At 35.2% G+C, this 21,811-nt stretch overlaps 1 protein-coding gene, 1 non-coding gene and 2 pseudogenes across 2 annotated transcripts; 1 reads left to right on the top strand and 3 right to left on the bottom strand.

Moving 5' to 3' along the window:
• Positions 1-5,141: 5,141 nt before the first annotated feature.
• Positions 5,142-5,213, bottom strand: TRNAT-UGU (transfer RNA threonine (anticodon UGU)). The gene has a single exon. It is a non-coding gene; the product is annotated as a tRNA-Thr (tRNA).
• Positions 5,214-7,893: 2,680 nt separating this feature from the next.
• LOC114751369 (leucine-rich repeat receptor-like serine/threonine/tyrosine-protein kinase SOBIR1) lies at positions 7,894-10,123 on the bottom strand. The gene is given in 2 exon segments (XM_028940054.1): positions 7,894-9,248; positions 9,251-10,123. Coding segments are annotated over 2 exon segments (1,911 nt in total). The 5' UTR covers positions 10,080-10,123; the 3' UTR covers positions 7,894-8,166.
• Positions 10,124-11,805: 1,682 nt separating this feature from the next.
• Positions 11,806-15,147, top strand: LOC114751372 (uncharacterized; annotated as a pseudogene).
• Positions 15,148-18,416: 3,269 nt separating this feature from the next.
• On the bottom strand, positions 18,417-21,350 carry LOC114751371 (protein SIEVE ELEMENT OCCLUSION B-like; annotated as a pseudogene).
• Positions 21,351-21,811: the final 461 nt, after the last annotated feature.

The following is a 21,811-nucleotide window of genomic DNA, read 5'->3' as shown; positions in this document are numbered from 1 at the left end:
GACTTAGGGATTCTTTCTTGAATAAATTCGGTTAGTACGTCTAGAACAATTTTAAACAAGTAAGGACTCAAAGAAGATCCCTAGTGTAGGCCAACCTTAATAGGGAAGTCTTTTGTTTTACCTCTAGGCATTCTTACACTAGTAGTTACCCTCTCATACATATCTTATATGGTTTTGATATAAGCAATCCGTACACCTTTCTTTTCTAAAGCTTTCCAAAGTACTTCTCCTGGCACACGATCATAAGCTTTTTTCAAGTCAATAAAAATCATATATAAATCCCTTCTTTTACTCCTATATCTTTCCATTAACCCTTTTTGTAAATATAGATTGCTTCAATTGTAGATCTTCTTGGTATAAATCCAAATTGGTTCTCCGAAATAGAAGCCTCCAACCTCAACTTATGTTCAATCACTTTTTCCCACAACTTCATCATATGGCTCATAAGTTTTATCCCTTTATAGCTTGCATAGTTTCAAATGTCTCTTTTATTCTTGTAAATAGGAACTAAAATGCTTTTTCGCTAACCATCCGGCATATTCAGTCAGAGTGAGCTAGCAAAATAATCATATCTATTTTTCTTTTGACAAGGGAGAGACCTATTACTTAAACTTATTATTTCTTCATTTTCCAAAATCTCAGAGGTGAATGTGACGATTTGGAGGCCATTATCTGTGATTCCTCGTACATTCAGTTTGAACATTTGTTGACAAAAAGCACAAGCGTATTGCATGGTATCCCAATCTATGACTTTGGTCCAACACTACAGAGATCTATGTAGTTGAAATTGAAAAAGCAATGGAAAAAGACGTCTTCAGCACACCGACTGAATGAATTAATAATTGGATCCAATTACTCTAATTATTCAAAGGTGCTCTTGTAAAGGAGAGGGAATGACAGCATTAACATTGGGAAATCAAACAAGCAAGAAATTTTAAATTCAAATGGCCCCTCCATGCGTCTCCCTTTCTTTAGCTTTTACGACTTCAGGGAGGGAAATGTGCCTAACTATTTGTTTGGTACTGGAGAAATGAAGGAATGGGGAGGAAAAAATTTAATGAGATTAATTCCTTCAACAATTAGAAAAGTGGTGTTATAAAATTTAATAGAAAAATATGTAAGATAAAAGAGTAAAAAATTAATTAAACCTTTCAATCTCATATTATTAATTTTTTAAAATTGAATTCATTAAATTTTTTCTTCTATTTATTTCCTTCCATTTTTCCCGTACCAAACAGATGCTAAAAGGGATCAAAATAACATCCATGCTTGTTTAATTTAAACTTAAAAAAAAAAACCTGTTATCCTGTTTTTATGAATATAAAAATAAAGCCTTGTTTGGATATGCGCCTCTTGTTTACCCATTCTTTAAACTTAGTATTCATGTGCTTTTAGCGTCTTTAGAATAGTTAAATAAATAAAAGTAGTTTAAAGCTGTTTTTATTCTCATTTACCGCCAACTATATCACGACGCCATCCGACCACCGCCCAGAATGACCGACCTCCGTTAAAAAAGAATAGAATTTGTGTGATTTTCTTTTGTTTATCTGTGAAATTCTTTGGCAAATGATTAAAACGTCATAAAGAATACTACATCCTATCCTTAATCCTACCTCCAGTTATTAATATAAAATTTTATTTGACTTTTATTTTAATCTTAAATATAAGACCCTAATCTACTTTGTCTCTCATATTTATCTATTTTTTTTCCAAGACAGTTCTTGTAATAATGATAGTTTTAACTAATAAATTTGATTATCAAGGATATTTTAGAAAATATAATACTTATTTATTACTATTAACTAATTTAACTAGTTTTCTTAATCTACTCAAATTAGTCAACTAACTTTTATATTAAGGACTAGAGGTAGTATAAAAGTTAGTTTGACTTTAAATTTAATTTTAAATATAAGACATCAATCCACTTTATCTATTATATTTATCTATTTTTTTCAAAATAGCCTTTGTAATAGTTACACATGTTAAATATTCCATCAAATGACAGTTCTAACTAATTACACATGATTAATAAAGATATTCTAAGAAAGACAATACCTATTTATCACAAATAACTAATTTAACTAACTTTTTTAATTTATTTAAATTAATTAACTAGTTTTTATTTTAAGTATTGAAGGTAGTTTCTCAAAACTATTTGCAGAATATAAAAACATGGAACAGAGTAAGCATCGTTGTTCCTTACTTTCATGAGAATACAAATCAAATATAATACTCTTCTGGTCCTTAATATAAGACCCATTTAACTAATTTGATTAAATTAAAAAAGTTAAGTAAGTTAGTTAATTATAAGAAATATGACAAGTTTTTCCTAAAATACCATAATCATCTTTCTTAATACCCATCTTCCTCTTCTACTTGATTATGGTTGGTGGAGTATCCATAAGGATAATTTAGAGAAAATTGATAAATATGAGAAATGGGTCTTATATTTAGGATCAAAACCAACTCAACAATTGGGTCTTATATTAAGGACCGGAGGAGTATATTTTTTTTCCCAGTCTCTCATTATACCGAACCAAAGAATGTGTTGCACGTACAAGTTTCAGCCACGTGATAGGAAGAGCGAGGCATATAAAAGGAAAGGCAATATGATTTTGATACACTACTGCTACCCCTTCCATTCGAATTTTTTCTTCGTTTTTCCGGTTAATTATAGGCGTCTGGCGCAAGAAGAAGAGCCTGTTCGGCTCGTCAATCCTCCAGGGCCCAAATAATTCAATTTTCTACCATGAACTATATGTGTCAATGGATTGGTTCGATCCAAAACCTGAATAGATTTTTGTTATGAAGATCGATGAGATGGGTTTCACTGTATTTGGAGATTGAATCATTATTTCCGGGGGGGAAAATCCACCAACTGGCCGCTTAGTGCCCACCGCAAATGAATTCGATCGGCCAAAGGGATGCACAGAACATAAAAGTGAATTGTTATGTAATATGACAAAGTCTTGGCTAAATTAACCCTTACATTGGTTTGTTAGCTTATGAGTATGGCCTACCTAATCAGAAATAGTACAAAGTTCAGCAATATAAAGGAGGCACCATACGAAGCCAGCACTGAGCATGCACAACAGAACACAATATTGGAAGTCAAATAACATGCATACTCCATTTTTTCAGGGAATTCTTAAAACATAAGACATGGTTCACCTATCTGAAAAAAGGGTTTTCTATCATCGTTGGGCGGCCGCTGCTGCTTCTTCTAGCCTTGCCTAGGTTCTTGTTCTTTATTCAGCCATTATGCATTTTGAACCATAATTTATGAGTCAGGCCACCCAGATTCTCAACATCCAGTCTGGTTGATCAACTTCCAAACGTTTTACAAAGTCTATGCCAGTACCGTGAGCATAACAACATTTTAAATACAAAAAAGCAATAGACTACATCTACGTGAGTGATAGAATGCACTCGAAAATACTGAAAATGTTAGTTCAACGTCCTCTTAGTTTAAAGGCATGTTATTCACAAAAAGCCCATCCATTTTCCACCAGATACTGAAGCTCAAATTGGATGGCGTCAACATTTTACTTGGGCACATTCCACAGCCTAAACTACTTGTTAGCATAGCTACTTCCATACTTGTCTATATATGGAAATTTCTGGGTACCGCAGTGCAGCAAAAAGGCTAACACACAAATCTGCCCAAATGGTTGAGTGCATAAAGAATTTTCCAGCAGAAGAATATGCACAATCCAATTTTAATCACAAACTACACAGGCGTTGATCTGAGGTGAATGCACTACGTTGAATGGTGAATATTGATTCTCGTTGCTACTATACTGAAGAAATAAAGCGACACTCTAGCATACAGAAAATAATGCTGAAATATCTCAAATTTATCGTCAATAACTTACCCTGAAAAGGGAATAAATTATATTCCGAAAAAAGAGCCTCAAAAAATTTAAAAAAAGTGAAACAACCTTCCAATTAGTAGTTAGAACACAGTATGCACAGCGGACCATTCAAGTCTTACGGCGGAGGCGCTTCCTAAGCTTCTTGTACTTGTGCTTGTTCATTTTTCGCTTCCTCTTCCTCTTAACACTATCCGCCCAAATCGTCCGTGCATCATCATCCTCAATTCGCGGAGTATCAGCCCCCCCAAAATTTTCGGACTCAGCCGAAACAACGGGATTGCAGCAAAACCCAAACGGGAAAGAGGGAAAAAATTGGAAGCCCAAGCTTTGAGAAGAATTCGGCTTGTAGTCCGAAAGACTCAAAAAGGAAGCTGCGCTGCTAGTGGGATCCGGTAAGCGTGTGCCCGGAAGGGTTTCGAGGGGGATTGGAGAATCAGTGCGTCTCAGAATTGTTGGCGGTTTAATAGCTGATAGTACTCTAAAAGATGGCGTTGAGTTTCTGGAGATCTTGTGTATCAGGCTAGCCATTTAAGCAGCGAATTTGAATAATTATAGACAAAGGTCGAAGGGAAGACGAAGGTCGAAGGATTTAGCTCAGAATTCGCAGACGCAATCAGTGGATCACCCCTTTTAATGAAGGTAAAATTCAGGAGCTAAGGGCAAAACCGACGCCGTATTTGTTACAGGCAAGCAGCAGGACGCCTCCAAGGGCCGGCCTGGCAAAAAATTGCAGCCCATCAAAGGGCGGATCATACTGTTTTACTCATTCACCAATTGTTTCAACCCAAAAAAAAAAAAAATCATCTTCAACAAAAGAAAGTGAGAATTATCTAATGAATAATGATATAGTATTTGACCCAAAAAAAATCTAATGATATCGTATATCTTATCAAAATTTTTACTTAAACGCGATAATCATATAGATCTTTCATATGATGACAAATCTCTAGTTTATATCTAGTTACATGATTATCTAATTAAAGTATAGATTTGTCTTTTTTTTAATTGAAATATCTGATAGCAAAAATATCAGACATTACAACTTAGTTTAATCCTTTCATTTATTTTCATTGAGTTCTTAAAGAGAATAGTTCTCATTTTATTTTTTTCCCCAAAGTATCATCTTTCTGATCTTGTTTTTGAAAGTTGAAACGGAGATATACATAATGAAACAGAATGATGTTGCAGATGAGAATAATAATACGCTCGGGAAAAAAAAAGGGACAAGAATACAGAATACTGATGCTTCAGAAGAAAAACAAAATTTGCCCCCATGCAGGATCGAACTACAGACCTTCAGTTTACAAGACTGACGCTCTACCACTGAGCTATAGGGGCTGCTTGTCATGGCATTTGAAAATTGTTAAATTCCTCACCGTCAAACTTCGATGGCCTCCGCCCTTTCCTATTATTATTACTGAAAAAGTCAATTTCTTTTTGTTTTTAATTTTTCCCCCTTCTTCTTTTACATGCGTGTTTTACGCACTGGATCATTCATTTCTTAGATCGGATTCAATCGGATGATTTCCCCCTTATTCGTAGACTCTTGCAGAGAGAAAGAGTTATGTTATGGCGATTAAATATTTTCTATACAGCTAATTTGACTTGTAAAGAGTATGAAAACGATGACAGACCCGACTAAAGTTTTCATCCCTCATTGGATTTTCTAACATACAATTTCTGCGGTAGGGCCTGCACAGCGACCCTTGTGATGTGCATTTTCAAACTGGGTGCGTGTATGCGACGAGGTCAATGGCCGTGAAGTCTACTCCCTCAGAAAGAAAGTTCGACGTAACTGCACATTGGGCATTAGGCCCCCCCAAAAAAAAAAAAAAAAGAACAGTCAACTTCTGATATTTATTTCACGACATTAAATGTGGCTTGCGATTTGGGAATTCGCCACTTGTATTTGTTGACCCATTGGTAAATGAAGTTTGACACAAACCTGCAAGAGTCTGTTCACCACCCTTCTGCTATTGCAAAGACTGAGACTGAGACAGAGAGCTACTCTTGTAGATTTCCTAGCCATTTGAGAACTTACACATATTTTCGTATGCAGACATGCTTTCTAGAACACAATAAATTTAACCTCCTTTTTCTCCATTGCATGGGCCTTATACACATTAGATTCATAATTTTCTGTCTTAAGAGATACTGGAGCAATCAACAATATGATGCTATTAACAAAAGAAACCTACCAACCAGCCTTTTGAGCCACCAATCCTTGATTTTTCGCTTCATGAGCATCCATGTTAGAATATTTTGAAGCGGATGAGTTCTGTCATATGACTTGCTTGTTAATTTCTAATACTCCTCCGGTCCTAATTATAAGACCCAATTGACTTATTTGAGGAGATTAAGGAAGTAAGTTAAGTTGGTTATTTATAATAAATAAGTGTTGTCATTCCTAAAATATCCTTGCTAATTAAGTATATTGGCTAAAACTATCATTATTAGAAGGATTATCTTGAAAAAAATGCATAAATATAAGAGACAAAATGGATTAGGGTCTTATAATTAGGACCAAATAAAAAGTCAAATGGGGTCTTATAATAAGGACCGGAGGAGTATTAGATTAGATTTTTTATTCTGTCAGTGTGACATTATGCAGCAAGGAATAATTTCTCATTGAAACAGACACAAAAGTTGCTAGCTGCCACAGTAAAATCGTTTGATTAGCAAACCTCCTTCAATCATACAATAGGGTAAGTAGTGTTAAAGTTGACACACAAATAGCCGTGCCAAATTAAGATCATTTTATGAGCCATGATTGTTATTTATATTATTCAGGTGTGATTCCACTCTATCAACAAATTTGACAGTGGGAAACAAATAAAGATTCAAAATAATGAGATATATGCGAGCACAAACATGAACCTAACTGAGCTTTTGCCTTCAGGAGGACAATGAAAACACATTTTGAAAATTCACCATAAGGACCTAAAATAAAAAGATGCCCACAATATAAGCCAATGCCAATCTAAAATTCATTGCAGAAGCTACTGGTATAAACTTCAGACAATATAACCGCATTTGGTAAATTAAAAACATCGAGAAAAATTAAAACGATCTTCCAAGACAAACTATTTATTTTTTTTTTTTGGCTTTAAAATTAAAACAGAAAAATCTCTACATCAAACATCTCACTAATGAAATAAATGTCGTATCTCTCACATTTCGCAGTACATTGACCTAGCCTAGGAGCAAGATATGCCTGTAACCCCAAATAACTTTAAAAATCCTCAGATTTTAAGTCAGAGAAAATCACAAACCAAATCTGCTAGTATGTTACTTTTAATTTGCTTCACCCTATCGTGAATGGTAGTACAAGTTTATAGCAGAACGCTAATCCTTATAAGTTGGTGCCGGCAGAACTAGATAGACTGATACTATTAATTAATAGTTTTGATTAATGGAAGATACTGAGAAGAGGAAGTGGAAGGCTGACGAGTTGGTTCAAATTTGTCAATTGCTGGGGAGTTATCTCTCTCCCCATCTCCCGTATCTTCCTCCTTTTTTAGTATTCCTTTTTCATCTCCTGTCAGATCCAACACTTTATTATTCTCAGTACCATACTTTTCAGAACTCAGGATGATAGGAAACAGGGGCCTTTACTAGTTTATTGTTCAGTGAATTATTATGTTTTGTGTTTTATGTTTTATTATGTGTCTTATGTTAACTGTTACAAGTGTCTAACGTTGGTTACATCATTGTTAGTTCTATATGAATAGGATAAGGTAGTTATTTTCAGTTTATGTACCATAATATAAATATCATACATGTATTCTGCCAAAAGGGGAGATGAATGAAAAGCATTATTCAGTTTGCCTTAAACTTCCTCTTCTCCTAGAATTTTAAAATTCTAGGTTCTAGGCTCTCCCCCCCCCTTATCTTTCTCTTTCTCTTCTCTTCCCCTTTATTTCTGTCCTAACTCTCAAGATCTAACACAGGAACATCCCTTTAGCTTCACTCTAGGAATATTCTGTCAGTTTTAGCACTCACTGACGCACTGAAAAAGTAAACACTCGAAATGCGAGGGGCTGTTTCTTGTTCTTAATCATAACAAAGTCCAGATGAATTCTATAGAAAAGCTGGACAATACATGATGATTTACCAGGATTTAGACACAGAAATATCTTACATTATGTAATCAGAAACTGTATATTTTACAGTGTCGTCTTGCGTTTGACACAACACACCTACTAAAGGTAGACTAGCGTGATCATAGACACTTTATAACAAAAGCATTACATGCTATTATTCGACATTCTTCAGGAGCGTAGGAGCACTATCAGTGTTTGATTTGGGACAACATGCATCTGATATCCTTACTGTTAGGTCTCTCCTTGGGATCATCAAGAGTACAAAAGCAAGCAATCTTGAGAACCAGAAGCATCTGCTCTTCATATCCATTGCCTAAGAGCTTTTCATCAATGGCCCTAGTAGGATTGGCTGAAGTCATCACATTCCTCATCCACTTCACCAAACTCAGCTCCTCTGTTTCCTGAAAGAACGCATCAGATGGAATCTTTCCCATCACCAAGATGCCAAGAACAACCCCGAAGCTGTATATGTCGCACTTGTCAGTGAATTTCATTGTTTGGTGATATTCTGGTGCTATGTAACCCATCGTTCCCGCCACATTTGAAGTTGAGACATGGGTATAAGCTTCTGGCATTGCTTTTGCAAGCCCAAAATCTGCAATTCGAGCTTCCATATCATCATCAAGAAGAATATTTCCGGGCTTGAGATCTCTGTGAATTATACGAGGAGTATGGTGCATGTGAAGGTACTCGAGGCCAGCTGCTACGCCAACTGTAATCTTGTGACGTGCTAACCAATCTAACTCTCTTACGCCTGCTTGAACTTGATTCAGCACATCTTGTAAGCTTCCGTTCTTCATGTACTCATATACAAGGTAGTGGCAATCCGGCCTTGACACGTGAGCTAGCAGAGGTAGAAGGTTTCGATGTCGAATTTGACCAACCGTGTTGATCTCCGAGCGAATTTGACGCATTTTTTTGTTCAGAATCTTACTGTCTTCTTCAGACAGTTCGGCTGCATCTTTTGGAGGTTGCTTGACCTTCTTTATAGCAACAAGTTTGTTGCTTCCTGGTAATTCAGCCTTGTAAACTTCTCCACAGCCACCTTTTCCAATGATTTCTAATGAACTCACTCCATCTTCTTTCTCCAGGAAAGCCAAGTCCTCTGCCTTTGCAATCAATGGACTATAAATTGCAGGGCCTGTGCTCTTCCCTCCACCTTTGAGCACAGCGACGGCCAACTTAAACAGCAAAGAAAATATTAACCCCGATATGCTCCCAGCGAATGCTCCTGCTAGGAATCCGAGAATCCACCCACCTAGTTTCCTCCTTTTTCCTTGTGTTCGTGATGCGCTGTTGGAGCTGGAGCTGGAGAAGCTTGAGCCCCTGAATGATTAGAATGGTTCCTACTGGATTTTGGAGCATTAGCAGAAGTTCCCTCACTTGTTGTTGGAGCTGAATTCTCAGCAAGGATGTATCTTCTGGGGATATCAGATGCTGAGTGTCCAAATCTCTTCATCAATGGCCCGGGAATTTCAAGGAAGTGATTCCCAGAAAAGTTGAACCGTTGGAGATTGCGAAATGAACGTATAGACGCCGGAATTCTCCCCGTGAAGAGATTGTCCGCCACGGAGAGACTTTCCAGGTTGGGGAAATACTTCAAGAAATTCAAATTCCCAGAAAATTTGTTGGAAGATATGTCAAGGACTCGAAGGCGAATGAGGGAGGACAATTCAGACGGGACCTCGCCGGAGAAGTGGTTGTTTCCGAGGTCAAGAACTTCCAGCTTCCGGCAGTCAACTATATGAGGTGGAATCTGGCTCGCGAGTTGGTTGTCCGAAAGAGAAAGCTCCTTGAGCTCAGAGAGACGCCCAATCGCTGGGGACAGGACACCATTAAGCTTCTTAGACTTGAAGATGATTCTGGTGATTCTGAGAGCATAGCTCTCATTACTGGAAAGCCTCCTCTCGCAGAAAACACCGTCGGTGTTACATGGGTGTGCGGTCAACGGGTGGAGTTGACCGTTGAAACCCAACTGCTTCTGAAAAGCCAAGAAAGCTTTGAGATCTGAAGGATCGATATCAATTTTGGCATGGATGATGAAGAGAAGGGAGAATAATGAAAAGAGTAAGAGGTGTGATTTTGCAGGAGGGAGAGCCATTAACAAAGGAAGATGAAGGCGAGGATAGGGGGAAGATGAGGCTGCTTCCTATGTGAGTGTTTGCTCGTTTGATAATTCTTATAGCGGCTAACCGTGTGGAATACTTGCAGCACTGGGCTCCACTGCTGGAATTTTTTTATCAAGCTTCCAATCCGAGTGCTGAACGGGTCAAATGTCAAGGGCAAAGTTTATTGGTCCTCCTTATTACTTTCTTTTTTCATTTTTTTTAAATATACGCTATAATTTAATTCGAGGAGTCAACAAATTAAAGAAATGAAGGAGGTTGAATACAAATTTTAGCCTCTTAAATTTGTTGTTAATTTTGGTTTCTTAAATTTTTTTATTTAAAATATTAATCCTTATAATTTAATAAAATTTTTGATTATTTTGCTTTTTAAGCGACCAAAAAACTTATTTGAAATTTGAGCTATCAAAACCAAAATCAAAATAAATTTGAGAGATCAAATATTATATCAAACTAATAAACTATAAGTTAATATGGTAAATAATCTCATCCTTACAAGAAAGATAACACAAGTTTAAATATTAGGTAGAGTATCTATTGGGAAGGCTTTCTTTAACGCTCCTGACCCAACAGAACTTAATATCAAGTCTAAAGTAATTTGAAAATACTCTGAGTTATACAAAAAAAAAAAATCTTTTTAAAGTATAGTAAAGGTGGATTCAGCACCTAATTTTATTTTTCATGATGTACCTAACATCATAATTTTATTTATGATGCATTCAGTACCTTAATTTTATTCTTCTGGTGCATCTAGCATTTTAGTGTTATTTTTAGTGTCATTTAATACTAAACTAGAAAATGCGTTGCACGGGTTGTGAATTATAAATAATTGAGGGATTTAAAATAAAATTAGGATGTTAAATGCCAAAAAAAAAAAATTAAAGTGTTGGATGCATATAAAAAATAAAATGAGGGTAAGGGATCTAACTAAATCCTTTAACGTATTAACTGATCTATAAGTCTTAACCTTCAACTTAGAATTTATTTGAAAGTAGAAAATGCATTGTATTTGCATCATTTGATTGATAATCTTGCTCAGTGCTATTGTACAAGTGGTAGTAACGTGCCCATCGGGGCTTTTGAAACACTTTCAAACTTCATTATACAACCGAGGCGTATAATTTACGCGTTTATTAGATTATACTAACTATTTTCAGGACTATTTATTTTAGCTATAATTTGTCTTTAAAGTATATATTGGCAGAAAGAAAAATTTAGTAAGACTATCCTCTCAAGCCATTAATAGAATTGCTAAATCCTACTGGCAAAAAAACAAAACAAAACAAAAACCTTCAATAATGTAGCGGTACGAGGGTCCCAGAAAACTTCAATATCAGCGGTCACCCACAAGGCAAGCACATCAATGGTGCAGTTTGTTTTTGCGAAAAAACTGGTTAAAATTTTGTTTTTGAAAATTTAATTAGCTGAAAAAAACCTGAATTTGAACGTGTACAAGTATGATTAATGAGTGCAACATATCTTTCACTATGTGTAGCATATCTTTCACTGTGTTCTAGTGACTTGTGTATTGATAATTGTTGCGCATCATTAATAATATGCTGCATACAGTAGAAGATATGTTATGCTCATGAATTATAATTATACTTGCTCAAATTCAAATCTATTTAGCTAATTAAATTTTCAAACAATGATTTTTTTACCAATTTTTTCTTTTTTTGGGAAAATTTAAAAAAAGAGTTAATGACGGTCACTTTTTAACATAGTAAAGATAAAGATCGGCTCTTTAATATCATGTTTTGTTTTCAACCTATTAATACATGTTTTGCAAGATTTTATTAAATTTGTGTCAAAAAGTTATTCAGCCAATTAATGCGCTTTATGTTTGTTTAATTTTTTGTGGAGAAAATACAACTTTTCATCCCTCAAATTTAGGTCCATTTAGGTCTTGGTCCATGAAATTTGAGACCCGAGATATTGGTTCCTGAAATTTACTCCGTTGCAAACATTAGTCCTTGGGAGTCAGACACTGTTACACTTGGCTGAGTTGGCATAAACGGTATCAGTTATGATGATTTGGCTTCTAACTTGGGCATATAACATGGGAAGCTGGATATCTTACTAGGAAAATTAAAAAAAAGAAAAACAAAAAAAGAGGGAGACTGAAGGGCCTCTGTTCAAAATGACATAGAAGTTGTACCACTTCTCTCTTCTATTCCCAGAACTGCAAGTAACCTGTTCTGGTCTGGGTCGTGCATTCACAATTTTTCGCAGCGCACGTTGTCCATTTTAGTATAGGCATGTATATTTGGGTTTCTTGAAATATATGATTTGAAATTGTGAAACAGGGGGAAAGTTGCGTCGGTGGTGGCCAAGGCAATGAAAAATCCTCGAAGTGCTCTGTGCAAAACCTCTATTATGGCTGCTTCTGATATTTTCAAATCCTTTGGTGATAAATTGCTGGATCCCTCCACCTCTGATGCATTTGACAGCCTGGTGTGACTCCCTTTCCTTTCCCATGATCTTGCTTCCGTTTATTAATATTGTGAATGGATGGATTGCGGTTAACTGAAGGGTCGAATCTTAACAGCTTCTGCAGCTGCTGCTAAAAGCGTCTCAGGACAAATGGTTTGTGTGTGAAGAGGCAGATAAGGCTCTGACCTCAATGGTGGCTTCAATAACCCCTCTTCCTCTACTTCAAAAATTACATGACATGACCTCACCATCAGGGGCTCGAGGAAATGGGGGAGTTTGGGTTGGGAGAGATGATCAAAGTGGCGGCTGATCTGCTGAATGATAGGCTACCGGAGATGAGAGAAGCTGCAAGAAGCGTTGCAACTTCTATGTACGAGGCGCTTACTGAAGGCGAGGAACAGAAGCTGGAGGCGTGGCATAACTTCTGCAGAGGCCCTTCTCTCTCTCTCTCTTTCTTTTTTTTTTTTTTTAATTTTTGCAGTCAGATATTTAACTCCCCATGCCATGTGACTAAGTAAGAAGCCAAATCATCACAGTGACATCATTTGTGCCAACTCAGTAAAGTGTAACGGCATCTGACTTCCAAAAACTAACGTTTTGTGACGGAATAAATTTCAAGAACCAATATCTCGGATCTCAAATTTCAAGGACTAAAACCTAAATGGATTTAAATCTGAGGGACGAAAAGTTGTATATCCCCTTTTTTTAAATCAAAGAATCTTGAAGCTGTTATGTTTTCTGTGGACGAGCATGACTTAACACTAATTATAAGTATACTCGTATCATATCGTGATAATTAGAGACTTATGTAGTGATATACATGTGTGTGACGCCCTTTTGTCTTGTTACAATGCATGTTTGGCATAGCCTTATGAAGCTTCACAGATCAGTTGAGAAAAAACTAATTGAATGAGAAACAAAAGGATGCTTAACATGTTTTTAGCGGCAATTTGCTTTCTGAGTAAAAGGTATTTTAAAATTTTTTGCGAACAAAAGTGAAACTAAAGTTACGTCATTTTTTAAATTTGAATTTTCTGAAATTAAATTTTTAATATATTATTTATTCAAACCTTTTTAAAATTAATATTTTTTCATAAAAGTTTATCCAAATATAAATGACACATTACACTAATCAACTTTTATCTCAACTTTGATTTATTGAAATCACTTTTATATTAATATTAATCCTACTTGGCATGAGAGAAATGGTCTTTTTTTTTTAACTTTTTAAATTAAGTTTATTAAAATTTTTCTCAACTTTCTTTCCTTTCATTCTCTTTCCACCAAACGTAGGGTTAAAGTTGGCTGTGTTTCCTTTTGATAAAGTTAGTAGGAGAAAACAGGTTTAAGATAAGGTTATGAAGCAGGAGTCATCATCAATAATCCTCTTGATAATTATAAATTTGTGTAAGTAAAGGATGGCTAAATCCAATACAACAATGCATAGCCAAGTTAAGCACTTTTGTAACACATACCAAACAAAAATGTCCAAAAGGATATTCGCAATGAACTTTTTTTTCTTTTAAAAAAAAACCTCTCTAATTAATAGTGGTAAATAATATTCTCTTTGATTGATAATATAATAACTAATTTGAGTAAATTAAGAGAGTTAAATAAATAAATAAATTATAATAGATATGATATGATCTCCTTCAATTCAATGTTTACATATATAACACTATATTATATATTAACTTATAACTTATATAAATGAATTTAGGGCAAAATAATAAATAATAGAAATAAAAGTCTCATGTGTAAAATCAAATCACTAAAAAGTTAAATTCAATTCAAAAAAACAATGTGAATGTCCTGACGAGTGACGACGGCATATCATTGTCGCTAGGAAAAAATTGGTATTTTGGGGAGGTATGGGGATAAGTCAGTCAAATTAATTCACTACTTTTCAGTCTTAATAACAAGACTTCGTTTGTGTAGAATTATGACAGGAGGAAGTATTTTATTTGAACGCGTCAGCAGGGCGTAAATGGAACGGCCGGAGTAGAAGTGGGGTTCAAAAAATTGACGGAGGTGGAATAATCAAAGAATTTGATTGGTTTGAGAATGAAATTAGTTGGGTCAACACAACGCTCCTTTCCTCACTCAACTCTTCAAGTCAACAAGTCTTTGTTGTAACCTAACTGGCCTTTGCATGAACTAAAATCGACCTCACTAATTTTAATAGAATTAGTGTCAAGTCGAAAATGATCTCTGCAGATTCTAAATTTATACTAAAATAGACCAAACTAAGTTTTAGCCTAGTGGGTCGCGGAAGTCTGGAGTGTGAGCCTAAGATTGTCACAGAAACCCATGAATGGCTTTCTGAAAAAGAAGCAACCAGCACAGCACTAATTGGCCATCGTCCCCGACACCTGAGAAGAAAATTAAGAGAGGGAAACTATTCCGCAAGCTTTCCTTGAAGAGAGGCTGTGGATACGGCCCAAGGATGGGGAAGGATGGAGAGTCCGATCTCATGCGATGTTGGGGTATTATATTACTAAACACTTTTTTCGTTAAAAAAAGGTAAATTAAATAATTGGCACATAAGATTAAAACTAACTGAGTTGTTGCGTTTTTATTGAAGAGAGTTTAGTTGATGTGGTATACTGATTGTATCTAAGAATTTCTCGACGTCTTTAAGTTTTTTGAATGTGGATGAAAAAAATCAGAGTATATGTTATGTTTTGACAAAATTTGAGGTTAGTTTTTTTTTTGTTGCCAAAAGGTTAGTTGGATAGATATAATACTCATTTGATCTTTAATATAGGACTTAATTATTGAGCTGATTTTGATAATAAATATAAAACGTATTTCTCATATTCATTAATTTTTTCTAAATTACTCTTATGAATATTTTCTCAATCATAATTCAACAGAAGAGGGAGAGAGGATATTAATAAAGATGATTATGATATTTTAGAAAAAACATGTTATATTTTCTATAATTAACTAACTTATCTATTTTTCTTAATTTAATTAAATTAGTTAAATAGTTTTATATTAAGGACCGGATGGGTATATTGGTTATTATATGCAAAATTATCCGACAAATTTATTTATATTCTCGACTTTAGCAGGATTATTTTTATCGTGCTATTGTGCTCATGATAATGCGTGTTTCTGCCATTCACAATTCTTACAATTTTTCGTGAAGAGCAAAATATTAAATATGAAATTGGTTTTTTCCTGTACGTGTCAAACGACGAAGATATTCATGACTCATTCATCTTGCTCTATTAGCCATAGTATATTGATTATTACATTAAAAGTAGTATAGTGCTATATAGTTGATCACTTTATAGTTTTGCTTTTTCGCTTAGTGGTGTATAATAAAGAAAAATAAGGTAAAAGGCATCCATATTCGTATATTTTTTAAAAGGAAAAAAAGATGCAAATGCAAAACACAGATAATTACCTGGAAAGTTCGTTTCTTCCTTGAACCGGGTCACATACCTGTCAACCAAAGCAACAAAAAGGCTAGCGTGCTTTCAAGGTTCAATGTTCTCATTTTATATTCATACCAAAGGCTAGACCCAGCTTCATTCAACCTCTCTTATGAACCTTCTTAGTTATTACCTTGTATGTTCTCATTTGGTCAAAAACCACAGGCCTAATAGCTTGTAAAGAAATATTTGGATGAAAACTAAATTATAATTTTAAAAGTAATTTTACGATATATGAAATAAATATGTAAAAGAGTTTGTTTTAATTTGTGAATTTTTTCTTTTAAAAACTACTTATTTTTGGGTGACTTCCAAAACCATGGTTTGGGTGGAATGTCCCAAACAACATCAATTTTGATGCCATAATTTGAAACCATGGTTTGGGTCAAAACCATGATTTCAGGAAAAGTGAATCCATTCTGCTTTTGGCTCAAATTGGAGAGTATGATTGTGCCTATCAGAGTAAATCTCAATAATAATATGACTTTAACATCCCTCGATTAATTTTTTTATAAAAATATCAATCTTATATCTTATAAATATATATACACATATTAATTATTCATTAATTATATTATCTTATGTATTATTAATTATGTGGGTAAAAAATACATTATTAGCAATTTTATTCTTTCAAATTAAAATATATCATAAAATCTATCTTTTATATAATTATTATATTAACTTATGTTTTTTTTAGTAATTTGTATATATAAAAAGTGCTTTTGATAACAATTATCCAAACACTCTCACTTCTCAGAATCACTTTTTCACAAAATCTATTCTTCACAAAATTTATTCTCCCCAGAATCTATTCTCCAAACCATGGTTTGGTTTCATCCAAACACCCCCTTTATATTCATACCAAAGGCTAGACCCAACTTCAGTCAACCTCTCTTATGAACCTTCTTAGTTATTACCTTGTATGTTCTCATTGGTCAAAAACCACAGGCCTAATAGCTTGTAGAGAGATATTTGGGTGAAAACTAAATCATGATTTTAAAAGTGATTTTACGATATATGAAATAAATATGTAAAAGAGTTTGTTTTAATTTGTGAATTTTTTTTTTAAAAAGTACTCATTGGGATATCTAAACACCCCTAAGCCTCAAATAAGACTCATGGACTGTTTGAGTGGAAACCAAATATTATTTTAAAAGTAATTTTACTGTATATGAAATAAATATGTTATACAAAAATTTTATCTCAATTTACTTGAAAGCACTTTTTAAAAGTATTTTTTAGGTAAACGAAACACTCCTTAAAAGTCCAAAAAAAAAATTGTGTGTGAATCACGGTTAGTCTTTAGAAAAACGAGGGAAAAAAGATAAAAGATGAGTTAAAATAGAACAAGTGTTAGAAAAAACTGAGAAAAAAATCACCCGCAAAATTTCGCTGGAAAAAATGATTTGATGAATTTTTGTATTACAAAAGGTATTGATGTTGTTTTTTTTTTTTTTTGGGGTGGATACAGTCATTCTCTTATAAGAAGCATAATCCTATTTTGAATACTAAATTTCAACATTTTCTTAATAGAGATTTGAATATTAATTTTTGTATTATAAAAGACTAGCCCTTCTACCCAAAAGCAGGTTATAAAGAGTATGCCTTCTACTATTTATTGTTTGCATATATATTACCTTTGATTCTAAATATAACAGCTAGTTGATTAATTTGAGTAAATTAGAAAATAAATTAAATTAGTTATTTGTAATAAATAAGTGTTGTCTTTTCTAAAATATTCTTGTTAATCAAGTGTATTAGTTAGAACTACTATTATTAGAAGGACCATTGAAAAAAAAATATAAATCTAAAAGACAAAATAAATTAAAATTTTATATTTAAAATTAAAATAAAAATTAAATAAACTCTTACATTAAATACGGAAGCTATTATATGCCAACCACATGGTTTCGGCCTTTTTGGGCCCAGCGGCCGGGACCAACACTTCAGCTGTTTAACAAGAAAAAGATTTAACAAAAATAAAAATAAGATGATGTCATATTGTTTTATTCCCCTTCTGATGCAAGAACACCGTCCGCTTGGATTCAACAAGAATGGATCCTCTAAAGTTTAGTGTGAAAGAAACTACAACGAACATATATAAGGGTGGATTTAATATTTCTAAATAAAATTTACAATAGATAACGAGAAGAAGGCGTTTAGAAAGAATGAGAAAATAGTGAAAATGCACATTCCAAGTATTTTATTTCAGTACCAAACCTACACGCTTGGGGCCCTTAAAGCCAAACACACAAACATCATCCTTCTTCAACCTCACATCTTCATCATTCCTAGCTAACTACACCAACCACAACGATTCAAGCTCAGAATACTGCTCCCACTAGCTCTCAAACCAAGCACATTATTTCGCCAAGCAACATATATATATATATATATGTATATATAACGCCTTTATATAATGTTCTGTGCCTCTTACTCCACGCAACAGCAATACACGAAGTACCTCTCCATTGGACGCCCACATTCAGCACACGCCACATTCTCTGGAATTTCCTTAGTGCTGCCCGGAAGTATGAGGCGATAACAGTGCATTGGCTGGTGAAGCTGCTTTAGATATTCATTCATGGCTGGAATGAATCCTTCTCTTATTGCACTTTCCTTCCAATTCTTGATCTCTATCAGGCATGCTAGCACCGCGTCTCCCTTGGCTCTCGCCATTTCATGTGCTTCTCTGCAGAATATGGTCCACCCCTGATCACTGCGGTCGAAGCTCAGCACCGACATCACTTCACTTAAAATCTGGTCGTGCTCCACTGTTTTCCTGTGCTGTTGTTTTGGGTATAACATGCTCTCTAGTCTCGTCCAGAAGAACCATATGGATGTGACGTTCGGCCAGAAGTAGCTGAAATTTCTGGTGGCAAACGTGTTGATCATTCTTAGCATCCTCTCCTTGGTGTTGTTCTTCCCCACATAAACCATCTCCAATGACAGGTTGTTAGCTCTCGCCACACTCATTGCAGTGCTTGTGAATGTTTGAATCCAATCAAGATCTTCACCTCCATACAGGCATATGTATTTCCTTTCTTTCATTTGTTACACAATTCAATCACAATAATATCTATACGTCAGTAAGAAGGTTGTTCTTCGAATTCAAGCCACAGGTGAAGGTGTATGAAGACTTACCCATTCTAGAACTGTAGGATCAATGCCATCAACAAGCAGCTCAAGGCTCCAGATTTCTGACTTCCACAAGGATTCTTCTTTCTCACGGGTAAAGGGAAAGGCCACGTTGCCCCAAATCCAGTACATGTGGAGGGCACTGGGAGAGCATAGCCTGCCTTTCAGATCAAGGGCCACTAAGATAGCTCTCTTTATGAAATTCCACGCCTCTCTGATATACTTTATCACATATGATTCAATAATCAGCGGGTCCCTCACCCTGTACCATGGCATTAATGCTTGTCAATGTTTAAACTTCTGTCGAGCCAAATCATTCCAGGTCGCTTTGTCCAAGACCGGAATCCACACCATTTCGTAGTACATCACAATCCTTGCTCTTGCATCTTTGTACAAGTTATCAATTATTATGATCTCTTCTTGTGAGAGATCAAGATCTGATATCAGCAGCAACACATGCTTCCTTCTCAGCACCTCGAGACTAACCTAAAATTTAACCAATGAAATGTTTTAGAATAATGATAGGGGTTTAAGATGCATATGTAGAACAGTAAAAGTACAGGAATTTAGAGCCAACCCTTGTTTTGGTAGAACCATCTACGAGAGGGGTGGATCTTCCTTGGCGTATATCAATGCCCTGAAAATTTTCATGCTGTCTACGTGGGCTGTCTCAAAAAGACGAACCAAATTGCGAAAGGCCTCGATGTGCCTCTTCTCATCTGCACTTCCATAGATATTCTTATAAACCATATTATGTTGATTCAGATTAAAGATTCTTGCACTAAAATGCTAATTCTGATATTCTCACCTATGTATTAGTAGCAGATGGCCAGTTGATTCTGAAGATGCTCATATATACTACTCATCTTATGTGCCAAGCTTGACAGTTCCCATTCCTCCGTGGGGGTTGATCCCTACCTATAATCATTATAACCATTAAAAAAACAGAGCTTATTAGTCACTTCTTGATTAAAGTAAGGGGATGGAGTGTAAGAGCTTCCAAACTTACTCGTTCCTCAATCCTACGAGACTTGCAATCTGCGAAGAACAAGCCACGATACTTCGGATGGTCCAATAGGTGGTAACAGGAATATGAGCACTGGCATCGGATGTTGGAGGAGTGTCCTCTGAAATGTACTCAGAGGGTAGATCTTTGAACTCAATGATACATCTAGTCACATCCAGAATCGCCTTCACTAGCTTGATCAGTGTATCAAATTGCTGCTTCAAATAGGCATAGTTCCCTACGAGATCAAGGAGTTGCTTGAGCAGTGCCACAGATTTAGTAAGTGTATTTGTAGCACCCAATTGAGCAACGAGCCAAAATTCTCCAAAGTTAACAGCGAAGGCTAATAAAGTTAGCACTACTTTTGCATGCCATGAAGAGCTAGACAACATGTTTAGGATCCCCATGGTTGTCATATGTACATCTCCACCTCTTTGGCACCGGTAACATAACTGCCAATATACATTTATAGTCATGCAATCCGTTTTCACAGTAACTTTTCACTCTCCTATGTTCGTTTAGAGGCAGAAAATTAACGTTATTATCACACTGAATGGCGAGTTACAGAACTATTAATGCTCGTAGAAGTATTTTCATAGTAAGGGTATACACTTAAATTACCGTAGTCGTCAAGATAAGTATATATTATTTGCCCTCGGGAAAAGCAAGAAAAGAAAATAGGGGAGGGAAAATTGTCAGTTCTTTTTTTAGAAAATCCATTCAACCTTAACGATAGTAATAAATAAACATAACTTTGGTTAAAGTTTTGCATATTTTGGCATAAGAAAACAACCTCGCAGGAAATTTTGTATATGATAAAGGACAAGGTATCAAGCATGTCCAACTCAGCAAAAATAGCAGCCTTCTCCATAGGATCAGCATGTTCTCTTTTCCCCTATGAACAAAATACACCACACAGCTAGATGCTTAGTTTACTATTTGATTATAACACAGAAATGATAAAAATGGACATAAAAACACAAAATGGTAAATAATACATCAACATCACCATCAACGGCACTGCCAATGACATTAATCAAGATTTCCTCTATGATTTGGAGAACAGGCTTGACATCAACTTCACGACCATCAGAGGCATGAGTGGCTTGAACTTGCTTCATTATGGCAGTGTTGTCCGAGGTTGAAAACATCCTACGTTGTCCTCTCTGCTTCATCTTACTGGGGGGAATCGCTGCCAGTTGGCGAGGGTGGTTGCTTGCCATATCGTCCTCAACACTTGATGTTATCAGAACACAGAATATAAGTAGTGTTTGGTTTTTATGTGTACGTGTGTGTGTGAGGTAGCCTCCTAAGGAGAAAGACTTGTATAATGAGAGGACGTGGAATAAAGTCTTATTGACCATGTACTTTGCTTGCAACTGGGTATAAAACAAAAGCAAAAGTGGCCTCTTGATTTGGACAAGATTATGCAGTTACAGTGCATGTTTATAGGTGGTATTTTTGTGTCGGTTATAGTGCGTCATCAGTGAATCAAGCATAAATACATATGCTTCCGTCCTAATAAATTTATGGATCCTCTCTATCTCTTCTACGGTAGACATTAATTATTTGAAAAGATCTGGGATTATGGGTCCACATAATATGGATAAGAGTTCTACTTTATAGGCAAATAGAGACAAAACAACAACAATAACAATAAGCCTTATCCCACTAAGTGGAGTCA

This window comes from Neltuma alba, unplaced genomic scaffold, assembly GCF_004799145.2.
Source record: "Neltuma alba isolate B1F8T4 unplaced genomic scaffold, ASM479914v2 tig00006885_pilon, whole genome shotgun sequence".
NCBI lineage: Eukaryota > Viridiplantae > Streptophyta > Magnoliopsida > Fabales > Fabaceae > Neltuma > Neltuma alba.
This window is presented reverse-complemented; position numbering and strand designations above follow the sequence as displayed.